This window comes from Tachypleus tridentatus, chromosome 2 (genome assembly GCF_004210375.1).
Source record: "Tachypleus tridentatus isolate NWPU-2018 chromosome 2, ASM421037v1, whole genome shotgun sequence".
NCBI classification, from domain to species: domain Eukaryota; kingdom Metazoa; phylum Arthropoda; class Merostomata; order Xiphosura; family Limulidae; genus Tachypleus; species Tachypleus tridentatus.
Window position 1 is genome coordinate 9,683,845 of NC_134826.1, and position 17,024 is coordinate 9,700,868.

General features: G+C 35.5%; 1 protein-coding gene across 3 annotated transcripts; it reads right to left on the reverse strand.

Annotated features, from left to right (window-relative positions):
• Nucleotides 1-6,249: 6,249 nt before the first annotated feature.
• On the reverse strand, nt 6,250-14,373 carry LOC143237978 (retinal homeobox protein Rx-like). Of its 3 annotated transcripts, XM_076477817.1 has the most exons (4): nt 14,216-14,373; nt 13,346-13,423; nt 8,555-8,955; nt 6,250-7,206 (listed from the first exon to the last, which is right to left on the reverse strand). In XM_076477817.1, exons 2-4 carry the CDS (start codon nt 13,347-13,349, stop codon nt 6,742-6,744), a joined length of 870 nt encoding a protein of 289 aa, XP_076333932.1. In that variant the 5' UTR covers nt 13,350-13,423; nt 14,216-14,373; the 3' UTR covers nt 6,250-6,741. The 3 variants fall into 3 exon arrangements, with proteins under 3 accessions (XP_076333932.1, XP_076333925.1, XP_076333939.1); XM_076477810.1 differs by lacking the exons at nt 13,346-13,423; nt 14,216-14,373 and adding an exon at nt 9,985-10,896; XM_076477824.1 differs by lacking the exons at nt 13,346-13,423; nt 14,216-14,373 and adding an exon at nt 9,086-9,593.
• Between the last annotated feature and the right edge of the window lie 2,651 nt (nt 14,374-17,024).

Below are 17,024 nucleotides of genomic sequence, written 5' to 3' on the forward strand. Positions count from 1 at the left end.
CTATTTTAATACTAGATAACCTTCCAGGTTTTCTATCTAATGCATGCCCTGATTCTAAAAATGATTGCTAAGGGAAGTAAGTGTACAAGAACAAAAGGAACAGCTAGTTTTCGTAATATCACTGGTGAGGAATACATGGAAATTATTATAGCACAATTAAAAAATATTAAATTTTTATTCATTATTGATGAAAGTACCGATGTATCTACAGAAAAACAACTTGTTCTAATAGCTAGATTTTATGATGACCATGTTAAAAAAAACAGTTGACAAATATTTAACTATTGGATATCAATTGATGTACTGCCCAAGGCATTTACAATTCTGAAGTGAATGTTTTTGAAAAACATGGAACCCCATTTAAAAATCTGATTGGCTGTGCAAGTGTAATGATGGGGTCAAAAAGTGGTGTTCAAAGTATTCTAAAGCAGAAAGTGCCATATCTCTTTGTACAAGGTTGTGTATGTCGTTCATTGTATTTATGTACATCCTTTGCATGTTCTGAACTTCCAAGTTCCTTAGAGGAATTGACTAGAAATATTTATTTATATTTGCCAAACTGTCTAAAGATGTTATCTGAATATGCAGAATTTCATGAATTTATCCAGACTGATCCTGACATGATTTTTATTTCATAGTTTTACTCGATGGTTATCACTTCAGCAAGTGGTAGAAAGGCTACTGAATCAATAATCAACACTTGTCTTATTTTTTTTACTTCAGCGGCATCAGAAGATGGAGTGACTTTAGCATCTACAATGCTAAAAGTTTTACAGATTCGGATTTTTAAAATGTACTTTGGATTACTCTCTTTTATTCTGCCGTATGTAAATAAAGTAAATTTAAAGTTTCAAGCTGAGAGTATCAGAATTCATAGGCTTGTGCGCCTCCATCAACAGTCGTATGAAAGGTGTTCTTGGTAATTTTATTGGAAGATGCAGATATATTGAAGGTTAGCATCAATGATCCTTCAATTCATCTTTCCTGAAATAAAATACATCGTGGAACAAGAACTGAAAGTATCTTTCTGGAATGTTCTTCCAAAATCCAAACCAAAGAACTCGAAGAATTTCAGCTTAAGACATTGAATTTTGATACGAAATTAAGCAAGGAAATGTACAAACAGTTTGTATCATCTGGTATGTTCACGTATTTACAGCTATTTGAAGCTTCAGAACCAGAATCTGTCTCAAGGACAGCCACGTTCAATTATCTCATTGGCCACGAAATTTTCTAATATTATAGAGGAAAAAGAGTATGAAGATATCAGTAGATAAAGGTGAGGGTTAACTTTGTAAGAGAATGATATTTCAGAACCAGGGAAATACTGGTATTATATTTATCAGGAAAAATGTGGAGATAAATTTTGTTTCAATTATCTCCAAACTAATGATAAACTTACTATCATTGTCTCATTCTTCAGCTGCGGTAGAAAGGCTTTTCTCTTTGGTAAACAATATAAAAGTAAAAAATCGTTCCCGGCTAAGTACGGAAACACTAAATGCCTTATTATGTGGAGAAACACGACATCTAAAGAATGGTAACCGTCTGAAAAATTGTGCAAAAAGAAGGAAAATAAATTTTTACCAATGAAGAAGAAAAAACAGCAAGTTTTTAATAAAATAAGGTTAGTTATATGTGTTTTTTCATTTAACATAGTAAAATCCAAGAAATCAACTGGCAACTCTGCGTACTCAGTAAAGACTTAGCTAATGTTAGGCCTAAAACAAGTAGACTTCCATGTTTCAATTTGTGCGATTAGACTTATTTCGTATTATTGTAGAAATTATGTATTTAAAGACAAACTATTGCAATACAGATATTAAGTTGACCGTAAATGTTTTATGGGTCTTTGAAATCTGAGATTCTTTTCCCGCGTAGTTTACAACAGATAGCATAATTACAAACAATAAAGTGTTAAATGTAGGCTATATTCAATGTGTTTCAATCCACAACGTTATTTCTATCTGACGAATAGACTACATAGTTCGCTATTCTAGAAACCAAGGCATTACTTATTTGTTAAATGTTACAAACAATAGAATAGATTTGTTACTATAAAATCTAAGAATCAGTTGAATAAATCTGTATCATAATATTTAGACAGAATATCATTGTCGTTGTTAAACCATAAAGATAATAAATCTAGGGTAGAAATCTATGTTTGTTGTAAAAATAAGGAAAGTAAGCAGAAACTAGATGTACAAAACAACAATGTATAATTTATTATTTTAATTCAAAAAACAAACCAAATCAAAAAATTAAACAAGAACCATGTATCAACTGAAAATATCCTAGGGTAAAAGCTACAATGTGTGATTATAAAATGTCCCTAGGGTTTGGAGGTGACTGAGAAAAGGTGACTTAAAGGTGGGGATACACTGTCTATCAGTCTTAACCTCCATTCGCCAGTCTCACATAAGAAATAAAGAATAGCAATAGATGTAGAATTAGAAACAAATTAGGAGAGTGAGATGTGGGTGGCAATAATAACGAGATAAAAAATACAGCCAAAGCATTGACAATTTTTATGGAACACATTGCGAGACTTATCAGGGTTAAAATATTTTAAAAAAAGGGTTACATGCTGCTAATGTGAGAGTTTGCTATTAGGAACAACGTTGTACAATCGCAGCGATTGACCTACGAACTTTAATGTTATATGGCATGACTGTCAAAGATATTTGTGACGAACCACCTAATTTTTTTTGTATATCCAAAACCATTGGGATCTTTAGAGATTATTTAACAACAATCTTGGTGAATACATAGCATGTGCATTCTCCAAACATGTAACATCAGCCAGCTCATTCATTAAAGACTCCTTTAATTTCAAATGTAACCTTAATCAACTTAGTTATAAAGCCTTGATGACAAGTTTCGATGCCATACTACTCTTTACAGAAGTCCTAACCGCTGAAGCCTGCAAGACAGCCTTAGAACACTAAATCCGGACCCCCATCAATAGACATATCTAGCAACCGATTACTAACCCTAATAGAATTCACCACGATGAAGGCAAACTTCATGTTCAACAACCACAACTGTATACAAACAAATGGCCTAAGCATGGGCAATCTAGTATCACCAGTTCTAGCCAATATTTTTATGGCACAAGTTAAAACACAAGCAATTAACACAGCATTACATTCACCACTATACTGGTACAGATATGTAGATGACACGGTTGCTAGATTCACATCTACAGAACACACACTTAATGTTTTTCAATCACATTAACTCTATACATCCCAACATTAACTTCACACGTGAACAGGAAGAAAGCAATCAAATATCATTTCTTAATCTCAAAATTACAAGAACCGATACACAATTTAAAACAGAAGTCCGCCGAAAAATCACCCATACTGGACTATACACTATTGGGACTCAGCACATGAAACAAAACAAAAACTCAACATACTAAGAAACCAAATAAACACACCCATAAAACTATGCTCACCAGACAAAATTAACAATGAATTAGACAAAATAAAACAATACTTCATCAACATCAATAAGTTTCCTCCAAACACCGTAAAAAACATTATTCACACACACCTAGACAAAAAGCAAAATTAACCAACTAAAGTAAATATACCTCACTAATTAAAACATCATGAAACCATATACTGCTGCATACCATATATTCCTGACATCAGCAGAAAAATAACCAACATTTGGCAAAAACTAGTAACAAAATATGACATTCCAGTTAATACCAAATTTATTCAAAAACCAGGCACAAAACTGAGGTCTATACTATGTAAAAACTACACTGACAAACACCACACCAACATTATTTATAAAATACAATGTGATAACTGTCACGACTTGTATATTGGATAAACAAGTAGAGAAATGGAAACCAGATTCAAAGAACATAAAAAGTCAGCTTCACACGTTTTCGAACATTGCAAATCAAATAAACACAACATAACCATAGAAAACACTCAAATACTAAATAAATAAACAAACGCAAAATTAAAGAAGCTGTTGTTGTTTTTTAATTTCGCGCAAAGCCAATTGAGGGCTATCTGTGCTAGCCGTCTCTAATTTAGCAGTGTAAGACTAGAGGGAAGGCAGCTAGTCATCACCACCCACCGCCAACTCTTGGGCTACTCTTTTACGAACGAATAGCGGGATTGACCGTCACAATATAACGCCCCCACGGCTGAAAGAGCGAGCATGTTTGGCGCGAAGGGGATGCGAACCCGCGACCCTCGCATTACGAGTTGCACGCCTTAACACGCTTGGCCATGTTGGGCCTACAAGCCCAAAATAAACCAATACGAAGGTAAACCTTTATACCTATATTAATAAATATAATCCAATATCTAAGCACGCCCTCTACATTTCTACACTCAATTACACAACCGCCTTCAAACATGCGGTCAGCTGTCGGTCAGTTTCCTCTTTCTTTTTTTGTGAACCTGACGATGACCGAAGAAGGTCGAAACGTTGTTCTCTTCTTTACACAGGCAATTAATTCTCTTCCAATACCAGCTGTTTTTACATGTATATTTTTCTCTACAAGTGGGTTTTCTTAACCCTAACCAGCCGTTTTTACATATATATTTTTCTCTACAAGTGGGTTTTCTTTTCATCACAAATTTTGTTACCATTTTCTTTCTTTAATTTGGTAAATTTTCTCTTGTTTGAAAACCATTGCTAGCTCTCTGGGAGACATCAGTTTAACACATACTCAGATTGTTATGAAATTGTTTTTTTAGAGAACTATACATTTAAAGATACTTTCCAATACGTAAAACGTTATAAATATATAGGATGAGGCGTGTGTGTGAGAAATACAAGTCTACATTCTTATACGTTCGATAAAATTATCTGATATGTAATCATAAAATAATAATTAGATTCGGTTTTTACGGTATGGTTGTTATATAACCCTTGTCGTCCTGGAAGTCATATTCAGAAACGTTTTTTAGAAAATAAAAATCCATAAAGCGTTGTGTCTCTTGTCGAATTGTTATCTTTTGTCTCTGTTTCCGTTTAGGTTATTATGCGTGAATTTATCGGAATACTATAGATTTCGTTTTGTTTTTGTTTTTTCTCCAAAGGTAAAATTTAAACTATTGTCTGTGACGTAGAGGTCTAATACATTCTTTGATTGGCCACACCTCACCAGACGTAGAGGGATAATCAATTATTTGATTGACCGCACCTTCTGCTGTGCACTGTAGTTTCATTTAATCAGTGTTCGTCAGTACAGTTTGGGTGAACAACTAAAGAAATAAAGTTAGGCGTAATATAATTGCGGTGTGTATATTATATTGGAAATGTTTTTTAACCCTTTTTAATGCATTATATAGTAGACTAAATTAATTTAGGTGTGTAAATAATATTGTGGCGTTGCGCCTAATTTAAACAGTTCGCTGTATAAAATCGAATAATATCTAATAATTCTACATTTAAAGATACCAATACGTTTGTTTGTTTTGGAATTTCGCACAAAGCTACTCGAGGGCTATCTGTGCTAGCCGTCCCTAATTTAGCAGTGTAAGACTAGAGGGAAGGCAGCTAGTCATCACCACCCACCGCCAACTCTTGGGCTACTTTTTTACCAACGAAAAGTGGGATTGACCGTAACATTATAACGCCCCCACGGCTGGGAGGGCGAGCATGTTTAGCGCGACCCTCGGATTACGAGTCGCGCGCCTTACGCGCTTGGCCATGCCGGGCCTGATACCAATACGCAAAACGTTATAAAAATGTAGGATAATGAGTACCATTATTTAAGGTAACTTGGTTTATATATATAAACCATTATTTCAAGTTACATTCCACGCTGATTTCTCCAAGCTTGACTGTGGCTTTGTAGACTGTCACTGTCTACAGTGGGTATATTGTTAATCCTTTCATAGGCGTCAGTAATTATACATATATAGTTATAAAAGGCTTCTGGTTTTTACATATAAATTCAGTGGAAAATTTGAGAACTTATGACGCTACAATTCAGGGTTTGAACATTAATTTCAAATATTGTAGCGTAAAAGGCAATGTACTTGTCACGTGTAACTTAAAAATATAGAGCACATTAGAATATTTATGAAATATTAACAGATTACAAACAATCGTTGAGATGTGTAGTAGTCATCGCTGAGAGTTGTTGCACAGCCAAGTCGATTTAATGTATCGCTAACGTTTGAAAATTAATTTCATGTTCTGAATTAGTGTAGTACAATAATAGGCACAGAAATAAACTATCATGGAAGTTAAACTATTTCACTATTTTCCTTTTATTGTTCTCTAGTTTCACATAATGTTATATGTATACATATTCATTTTTCAGTATTATCCTGCACCTTTGTTCATGTTAAGAAACTAGTGCTAAAAAACACGACGTAAATATCGAGATGACCTTTCACCAAACGGAAACAAATTGCATTTCATTTTGCATATTAAAGCTTGTAGTGCGAACTGGATTGTTGTATTCATTGTTTAAGAGGTAAATAAAACACAGTCCGTTACTTAGAAAAACGTAACTGGCATTGTTTAAGTCAAAGTTTCGCTGCTTCTTTGGGACAAACAAAACAGTTGCTAATTGATTTAGGCTTAGGGAATCTTGTGGCTAAGCCTAAAGATGTTTGGATTATCTAGTATATAACTTTCTGTTCATCTTCCTTTCTAACAAACATTGATAACAATTACTCTATTTAAAGGCAAACTTTAGAGTTCTACTTTGTTTGTTAGGTTTAGTTTAGTTAGCAACTGTTAGATTCATTAATTCGAAGCATTAGTTGAAGCGAGAGAAGAAGATGAGTTGGAGTATTGTTGTGCCTTTTGCTGCAAGAGTTTTAGATTTGTTAGGGCCTTGTCAACTGCCTTGATAGTCGATAACGAACCAAAGTGTTGAACAGAAGGGGACAAGACGCTGTAGGCGTGTTCCCGCTGACTTATATGAACCGATAGGAGAGCCAACTCGAGAGGACTGATAGGTCTAGACTTATGCCATGGGAAAACTGTTGGATTACTGATCCTGCCACAGACTGAGAAGGGATGATTTAGGATAGGCGTGGCTGCATGGCTCAGAAGATCGTGGCTACACAGAGGATCTGAGTAGATACGAGTGGAATGACATGAATCCCTTCGAGAAACTAATGTGGACTCGCTACTTTGCAAAGGACTTTTACAACCCGTAGCCTTCTCTCGTCTTCTCTCTTTTGCTCTTCTGTTCTGAAACCATACCTGAAATATAGAAATTTCAAAGTTGTATTCAGTCATGAGTATCAAAGTCTGAAGCCAGTCATACTAAACTAAAAAAATAATGTACATAACAACACAACCATAAATCTCAAACAAGATTAGACTGACAATTACATATAGTATTAAAATATTCAAACACTTTTGATTTTAAGTTACAAAACATTTTCATGTTGTTATTACTAAACATAGGAAGTAAACACTCATAGTAATGTATTATTTGTGTAGGCAATATTTTATATATACTTTAATATCGACGTCTCATATAGGGAGCTCTTCATTAGAATGAGCGCTAAAATTCAGAAGGTTCGTAATCGTTGAGAAATAGAAAGTGTAGATATAAATATGACCAGTGATGAAGTAAAGTTACTGAGATCAGTGAGAGTTACTGCTTCTTTCAGCAAATTCGTAAGTTAGTACTGCTTGCTAATCAATAAAGGAAACTTCTGTGAAGAGTTATTACTTGATTAGGCCTACAGTGGTATCGGCAATTTGTGTTTGAAGTTAGGCCTACTTACATTGTTAGAACTTCTTACAAAAAGTATAAAACTCTCTTAACTTGTTTACCTCGCTGCGCATACATTTCAAATGTTTTGAATAAATATATAGCATATCTTTGTCCATCCTTTAGTTCATACATTATAAATAATGTCATGTTTCAAGGATCATGTAAGTGAATAAATTAGAAATCCGGTAGTTTCAATACAGATATATATTTTCTTATGCTTACAGTAGTAACTGGAACATACAGAGAATACCAGGGCTGAAGAGATTAGTTACAATTAGAACTTGAAAACAAAAATTAATTTAAAAACACACCACCTTTACTTGTTGTTTGCAGTTGGTATACAAAAATTGTTAAAGAAGGAAAATATTATATCAACTTATTAAATTACAAACATATTCATGGTAGAGGGCGTTGACACATGCCTAGTTTCAGTTTCAAAATTTCACTCTCATAGCTGTGAACGACATTCAGAACTAATTATTCTACGAAGGCACAACATATCATTTGCCATGTTTCCATTAAAATTTGGAATAGATATAACTGTCAGTTATAACCAAATACTTATGTGGGAGTAAAAGAAGGCCTTAATCTACTCTAGAAATAAGAATAAATACGAACAGTTTATTTTGTTATTAAAGCCTTAATATATTTGAGCAATTAGAATTATAAGAGCAGTTTCTTGTTATTAAAAAACCTAGAAATGTTAAGAATCAGAATATCTAGGCTAGTTTCTTACTACAAAAGCTTTATAAAATTTTAAGATAAGAAAACCTCGGTCAGTTTTTTCTGTCCATTCCTCATGTCAGAAGAAAGAGAAAAGTTTACCTGAATGCGTGATTCACAGATGTTCAGACGCAAAGCCAGTAACTCGCGAGTAAATATGTCCGGATAGTGATTCTCTTTAAACGCTCGCTCCATCTCATACAACTGAAACATCGTGAAATTTATCCGGTCTCTGCGTTGCTTCCATGGGTACAAATGTTCGTTCATGGATCCCTCCGTGCTGTCTACGGACTGGCCAGTATCTGTGGACAAAACTGGAATGGAAGGGCTTATCTTGACGGAACTGGATTCGGTTATTGAACATTTTTCTTTCTCCTGGTTCCCTAGAGGGACTGTCTTTAATGGGACCGTCTTCGATTTGCGTAACGAGCTCATTACTGGCTTCTTCATTTCCTCTCTGCCACGTGAACTTTCACATGAGTCTGTATCTTCTCGTGGCAGACCTGTGTCATAAAACAAGACGTTGTCTTTATTAACTTTGCCATTTGAAAACTAACTTGCGTTAACGTTTATCAATGTATGCTTAAAGGTACATAAATTAATGTTAGAAACCTATGATTAAAACTATCTTACGTTAATACTCGCCCGGCCTGGCCAGGTGGTTAGGGCGCTCTATTCTCAACCTGAAAGGCCGTTGGTTCGAATCCTCGTCACATCAAACATGCGCGTCTTTTCAGCCGTGGGAACGTCATAATGTGACGATTAATTCTAATATTCGTTGGTAAAAGAGTAGCCCAAGAGTTGGTGGTGGGTGGTGATAACTAGCTGCCTTCCCTCTAGTCTTACACTGCTAAATTAAGGACGGCTTGAACAGATATCTCTCATGTAGCTTTGCGCAAAATTCAAACAAACGCTACTGCCTAAAATTAATACACTCTGAATTCTGGGTGCATTACAAGAGAGACAGTCAATACTTTCTATTCGGCCTTACAAGAGTATCCCAACAGTTGGCCGGGGATGTTTATGATTAGCTTTTCTCTAATCTATCACTTCAAAATTAAAGACAGCTAAAACAGCTTCATCTAGCTTTGCGTAAAATCCAACAAACAAAAACATTTAGAATGCTCTAAATAACATAACGTTTCTTTCTTCCATATGTGACACCAACTTTTCACAACTTCCTTTCTGAATAAGCATCAAGGATATTCTCATATTTATCTTGAAATTATCTGAACGTTGTAGTCAACCACTAATCTTCTCATATCCTGTTTTTATTGTTCATGCAATTTGATAATATAAATAAAGTTTCAACCATTAATACGTCTGTCGTATCCCAGCTGGCCTGATGTGCTACATCCGGTATTGGATGTAGTTTGGATGACGCGTTCTTGTACTTTATTGTCACTCATAATTTATTAGAATCAATGGAAGTTCAGAATTGTGAAGCTATTACTAGTTACCAGAAATAGCACGTTAATTACAGTTTTCAATTGTGGTTTTTTCTACAAATAAAACAAAGAGATTAGTCCTACCTGTTCTACAATCCAGGTCCTGTTGGCATTGAATCTGAGTCGCTTCTATGAGAAGAAGTGATGATGAACCGCTGAAATTAGGCGAGAAGAAAGCACGTGGAGACAGATCGTCTTTGTTCATAATTCAATAGTCTGACAGAATTCGAGTAAAGAAGTGATTAATAATAAAATAATATTACCTTTAATTGGAGAGAGTACCTTAAACGTTCTAAGATTAGAACACAACACCGTTCGATTTGTCTACCGACAACTGTATCTTAAACTGTCGGAGCAAATATTATAACACTTCCAGGATTTCTGATGTTACAACTTATCAACTGGGTCTTGTTCGCTTCTTCACTTTCGGCAAATTTTCTGAGGAGTTTTCTTCTTGATGTAGTCAGAGAACGTTGTCTGTACGCGCCTTTCTTCGGTGTCGTCTGACACGTTTTTATTGGTCTCTTATGCCATTTATCTCGTTCGGTCCACGCGGTGATTCCCATTTTGTTCTTTATTTTTCGAGGAGGAGTCGGACTGACGAATAGTCGTGAGCGTAGAATACTTTAAGATCATGTGACGAATCACCTACATTTTTACACCCACCGCCTGATCTCGTCTCTCCCCACAAACTTCTCTTTTTTTTTTTTTATGAGGATCAAACCAGCTTACATCTAACCATCAGGACAAACAACTTAGTTTGGAAGCGAACTTTATATTTAGTTGAATCTTTACCTCCGAATTCATTACACATATAATTATTTTATAGCGCCCCAAAGCGGTCGGTTGAATGTGAAACAAGGAAACAATGGCGTTCAGCTCAGTTCATTAGCGGGTTCTTTTCAGAATAAACCAGCAGGTAGGACTAATAGGCAGTTGTTGTACGTCCTCAATCTCGTCTATATATTTACACATCTCAAGTTACATCATCGGAAAACGTACTGTAACTACCCAAGCAGGAGATTGCTCCAAGTAACAACGAGTGACTAAACGAAGTGCTGGATATAGTTATACTACTGAATGATAGTGTGCGCGTCAGTCTAACCTGTTTCTGAATTTATCACTCACATTATATATATTTCTAGCCTCAAGCCTTTTTCATATTTGCTTTGAAAAAACAAATACCTTATATGTTTTTTTTTTTTTTTGTTTTAATACTATGCTGAAAAGTTTATTTAGAAAAGGAAAGTCTTTATTGGTGTAATGTGCAGAATAGAAGCAGAACTTTATCTGTGGGTCTTACAACTTACAGTAGTTGACCTACAAGTTCAACAACACAATATATTACAGTACTTGACCTGTGAGTTCAACAACATAGTATGTTACAGTACTTGATCTACGAGTTCAACAACATAATATAATACAGTACTTGATCTACGAGTTCAACAACATAATATAATACAGTACTTGATCTACGAGTTCAACAACATAATATAATACAGTACTTGATCTACGAGTTCAACAAAATAATATATTACAGTACTTGACCTGTGAGTTCAACAAAATAGTATCTTACAGTACTTGATCTACAAGTTCAACAACACAGTATATTACAGTACTTGATCTACGAGTTCAACAACATAATATAATACAGTACTTGATCTACAAGTTCAAGAACATAATATAATACAGTACTTGATCTACGAGTTCAACAAAATAATATATTACAGTACTTGACCTGTGAGTTCAACAAAATAGTATCTTACAGTACTTGATCTACAAGTTCAACAACACAGTATATTACAGTACTTGATCTACGAGTTCAACAACATAATATAATACAGTACTTGATCTACAAGTTCAACAACATAATATAATACAGTACTTGATCTACGAGTTCAACAAAATAATATATTACAGTACTTGACCTGTGAGTTCAACAAAATAGTATCTTACAGTACTTGATCTACAAGTTCAACAACACAGTATATTACAGTACTTGATCTACGAGTTCAACAACATAATATAATACAGTACTTGATCTACAAGTTCAACAACATAATATATTACAGTACTTGATCTACAAGTTCAACAACATAGTATATTACAGTACTTGATCTACAAGTTCAACAACATAATATATTACAGTACTTGGCCTCCAAGTACTACAGCCTACAATATTAGTAAATCTTGTGCTGTGGAAAAGATGAGATCCCATTATTTGACACCAAATCAGTCGAGATAGACTTAGTTTATTGGTTTACGTTATAAATTGGCAACGCAAGACTGCGGCAATCGTGAGTTTGTTATTGTATTTGGATTAGGAGTGAATTAAATCTTGTGGGAACTAAAGCTCACTGTCCAAGAGGAACTGTGGTAACATTAAGGAGGTTAATATTTTATTCTTCGAGTTCAATTGACGAATGGTCGCTAGTGATATACAAGATATACTAATGTTCTAGCAATCGTTCAGTGAACACTTAGAGATCTTAGTGACCTTTGGGGTCGTGCACTCACTGAAGATACTACACGTGCAAGTCGCGTAGCCATCTTAATGGCGTTTGGTCTCATGCACCGACTCAACTGTTTAAGACATGCTAAAGCGAAAATGTCGTTCAGTCACTGGCAGATGAGATGAAATAAACTTGGTCAGAGTAGCATAGATTATCTGGACATAAGCAAACACGGCTTCAGGGCTTTAATGTCTGTAGAAGCCCACTTGTTATACATGAACAAGAAACTTGGTCAAGAGTGTGTGGCCACGCTATGTTATCTCTCCGGCTTGTAAATTAATTGTACCTTAATATCCACGTGCAGCTAGAGTCAGTCAAAGGGTCAGTTACAGCAAAGTTATATTTAGTCTGAACAACACTTACTTGTAGTTCTAGCGACAAACTATGGTTGGACAAGCGATGATCGAAGAAGAAAGTTAAGTTTGTTTGTGTTATGATTGATGAGATATTTCAATAAGAACTCCACATACCTTCGGTTCGATTTTGAAGGTTCATTTTGCGAAGAAATATGTAATGTCATCTGAGGTAACTTCGTGCGTGACAAGCACATTAAATTTATAACTTTAACTAAAACGAACTAATGAATACAAGTCCAAAGTCACGACATTTCAAAGTCCAAACACAAGTTCTTAAGCACGTCTGGAAATGACACTACATTACAGATATATATATATATATATATAAAACAAAAGTACCGATCTCCAGTGCTGGATTAACTTAAATTTTTAAAACGGTTTCAGCTACTTATAACACCCATCGTGAAAAAGTAATTGTTGAACATTTAAGTCATGCTAAGAACCACTCAATAATACCATAAGGTAAATCTACATTTTTATTATCATTATTACATCACGTTTTGAAATGTGATGACACTATGATTAATTCCTAACAATTTAGTGTAGACTTACTAGTGGTGTACACTGTAGACTTACCCATGTTTTAATTCGTTGATATGTAACTGACATTCTGTTTCTGTGGTGATGGCAGACCAACAGCGGTTCACGCAGACACTAAGAATATGGACAAAATGCATACATTTATACAAGATTCTTGAGAGATGTAAAGCTTAAAATATCTCGTATCATAGCACCAGTTTATTAACGGTTTTAAAATCACAAGAACAAAACACTTGAAGAAACCACTTTATTTACAGTTTTAAAATCACAAGAACAAAACACTTGAAGAAACCACTTTATTTACGGTTTTAAAATCACAAGGACAAAACACTTAAAAACCAGTTTATTAACGGTTTTAAAATTACAAGAACAAAACACTTGCAGAACCAGTTTATTAACGGTTTTAAAATCACAAGGACAAAACACTTGAAGAACCAGTTTATTAACGGTTTTAAAATTACAAGAACAAAACACTTGCAGAACCAGTTTATTAACGGTTTTAAAATCACAAGGACAAAACACTTGAAGAACCAGTTTATTAACGGTTTTAAAATCACAAGGACAAAACACTTGAAAACCAGTTTATTAATGGTTTTAAAATCACAAGGACAAAACACATGAAAAAAAAACAACAGTTTATTAACGGTTCTACAGTAATAAAGACAAAAACACTTAAAAACCAGTTTATTAAAAGTTTTAAAATCACAAGTTTCATGATCTTCATCAATCGAAGATTGCTTCATTAAGAGTGAAATTAATTAAAAGAAGTAATTGAGCAAACGTTTCTCACACTTACTGTATAGATTTATCCTTGAAGTGATTTTAGTAGTTGTAAGTGGTTTAAAAAACAATAACCCACTTTTCACATTCCCGAGTAAACCCACATTAAACAGAACATACATCCACTATTTTGTATCCATATTCACATATCTTCATCCCTCCCTAGTCAGTTGAACTGATTTTATCCACTCTTTCGAACATTCTCGATGACGAAAATGAATCAACACATGTTGTGTGTGTACCACATGACAGATACCTTTTTATCTACGCCTAATTAACCCTGCATTCAGAACAATTTCACAAAGATAGCCCTCGCACGATAACGAGATGTGAGTAATATCTTAATGTTGTTCTGAAGCACCTTTATCAAACGTACTCACAAACTGTGCTCATTACGTTACCAAAGAACTCGTGCTGAGGCCACGTGCTCGTAGAGAAGACGACGGATTTTCTATTTGCAGAGTTACTTTTGTTTGTTGGAGATGTTTTGGTGACTTCTGCGACAGGCCCTCTTTTATAACTCAAAAGATTTTACAAGGATAACAATTTCCGTTAATAATAACATATTTAAAGTGAACCTCTATGTTTTATGTCAAGCCACTTCTTATAACTACAGTATTTACTCTGTTTTTGAAAAATGACGTCAACATCGCTATTTAAATACACGTTTCTTGTTGTTATTTTTTATCACAATAATATCTATTTTTTCAGTGTCTCTTTCTAGGCTCAGGTTTAGTCTTAATCTTTCCATGTGTCGAGTTGTGGATTAAATACAGAGGGGACTGTATGAAGTTTCCTCTAAGTGTGTGTATCTTCTTATAGCAAAGCCACATCGGGGTATCTGCTGACCCCACCGAGGGGAATCAAACCAGTATTAAATACATAGGGGACTGTATGAAGTTTCCTCTAAGTGTGTGTATCTTCTTATAGCAAAGCCACATCGGGCTATCTGCTGACCTCACCGAGGGGAATCAAACCAGGATTAAATACAGAGGGGACTGTATGAAGTTTCCTCTAAGTGTGTGTATCTTCTTATAGCAAAGCCACATCGGGCTATCTGCTGACCCCACCGAGGGGAATCAAACCAGGATTAAATACAGAGGGACTGTATGAAGTTTCCTCTAAGTGTGTGTATCTTCTTATAGCAAAGCCACATCGGGGTATCTGCTGACCCCACCGAGGGGAATCAAACCAGTATTAAATACAGAGAGGACTGTATGAAGTTTCCTCTAAGTGTGTGTATCTTCTTATAGCAAAGCCACATCGGGCTATCTGCTGACCCCACCGAGGGGAATCAAACCAGGATTAAATACAGAGGGGACTGTATGAAGTTTCCTCTAAGTGTGTGTATCTTCTTATAGCAAAGCCACATCGGGCTATCTGCTGACCCCACCGAGGGGAATCAAACCAGGATTAAATACAGAGGGGACTGTATGAAGTTTCCTCTAAGTGTGTGTATCTTCTTATAGCAAAGCCACATCGGGCTATCTGCTGACCCCACCTACTACTGAAACTTTTAAATCTGTAGATTGTTAGAGTATAAAGTATTTCAGTGAATGTATCTACTTACATGTAGTAATAGGCGTTTATCGCTTATTCTCGTAGAAAAGGTTAAATGTTATATGAATTATTTATTGAAAATACCTTTATTTACTCTTAGTGATGCCAGCGCACCAAGCGCAGAAATGTTCACATCTGTTAAACAAGACCAACAACAACAATAATAATAATATATATTTATACACTGCTGGCCAAAATCTTAAGGCCAATGAGCATAAAGAAAAAATATGCATTTTGCGTTGTTGGACTCAATCACTTATTTGAGTAGAGCTTCGAAAGATGAAAATAAGAGAAGGGAAAAATAAAAACCTTTTTTAGCATTTAATAGGGAAAATGTGAACACTATGAAATTAGCCTAAATACTAGCTGGTCAAAAGTTTCAGACCATACCAAAAAAAAGTCCTAAACAGGGTAGGAAATGGCCAACAAGAGGTCTCAGTAGCGAGTTGCACGGCCGTCATTGCGAATAACTGCAAACATTCGCTTTAGCATAGTCGACATAAGCGTTTGCAGAAGGCTGGCTGTAACGCTTTTCCAAATGGTGAAGATGGCTCCACGAAGATCATGCACTGTTTGGAATTGACGTCCATTTCTATAGACTTCCCTTGCCATCCATCAACAAATATTTTCAATGGGGTTCAGTTCGCGCGAACACGGTGGATGGTCCAAAAGAATCACGTTACTCGCCAAGAAAGAGTTCTTTGTTCTGCGGGCATTGTGGATTGCAGCGTTGTCCTGCTGAAAGATCCAGTCACTTCCACACAAACGAGGGCCTTCAGTCAATAAGGATGTTCTCTCCAACATGCCAGTGTAGCTAGCTGCTGTTTGACGCCCCTGTATAACCTGAAGCTCCATTGTTCCATGGAAGGAGAAAGCACCCCAGATCATGATCGAACCTCCTCCACTGTGTTGTGTAGAAAATGTCTCCAGTGGGATATCCTTATTGTGACAGTAACGTTGTAAGCCATCTGGACCATCCAGGTTAATTTTTTCTCATCAGAGAACAAAACCTTCTTCCACTTTTCTACGTCCTATGTTTGGTGTTTCTCAGCAAAATTTAACCAAGCTGTTTCGTGGTGTGGAAGAAAGCATGGCTTTTGAAGACGTTTACGGTTTTTGAAGGGTTTCTCTCGTAGATGCCGTCTTATTGTTCTTAAGCTGCATTCTGCGTCCATAAGGGCCTTAATCTGGTTCGACGATTGGCTGGTGTCTTGACGGATAACCCGTCAAATCCTCCTGCTCAATGCCGGCGAAATTTTCTTAGGCCAACCACTTGAAATTCTCGTTCCGTATCCATCAGGATCTTTTAAGAAATTTGCAACATCAATTTTACTACGCCCAATCTCACCAGCGATGGCACATCGAGAGAGAGACC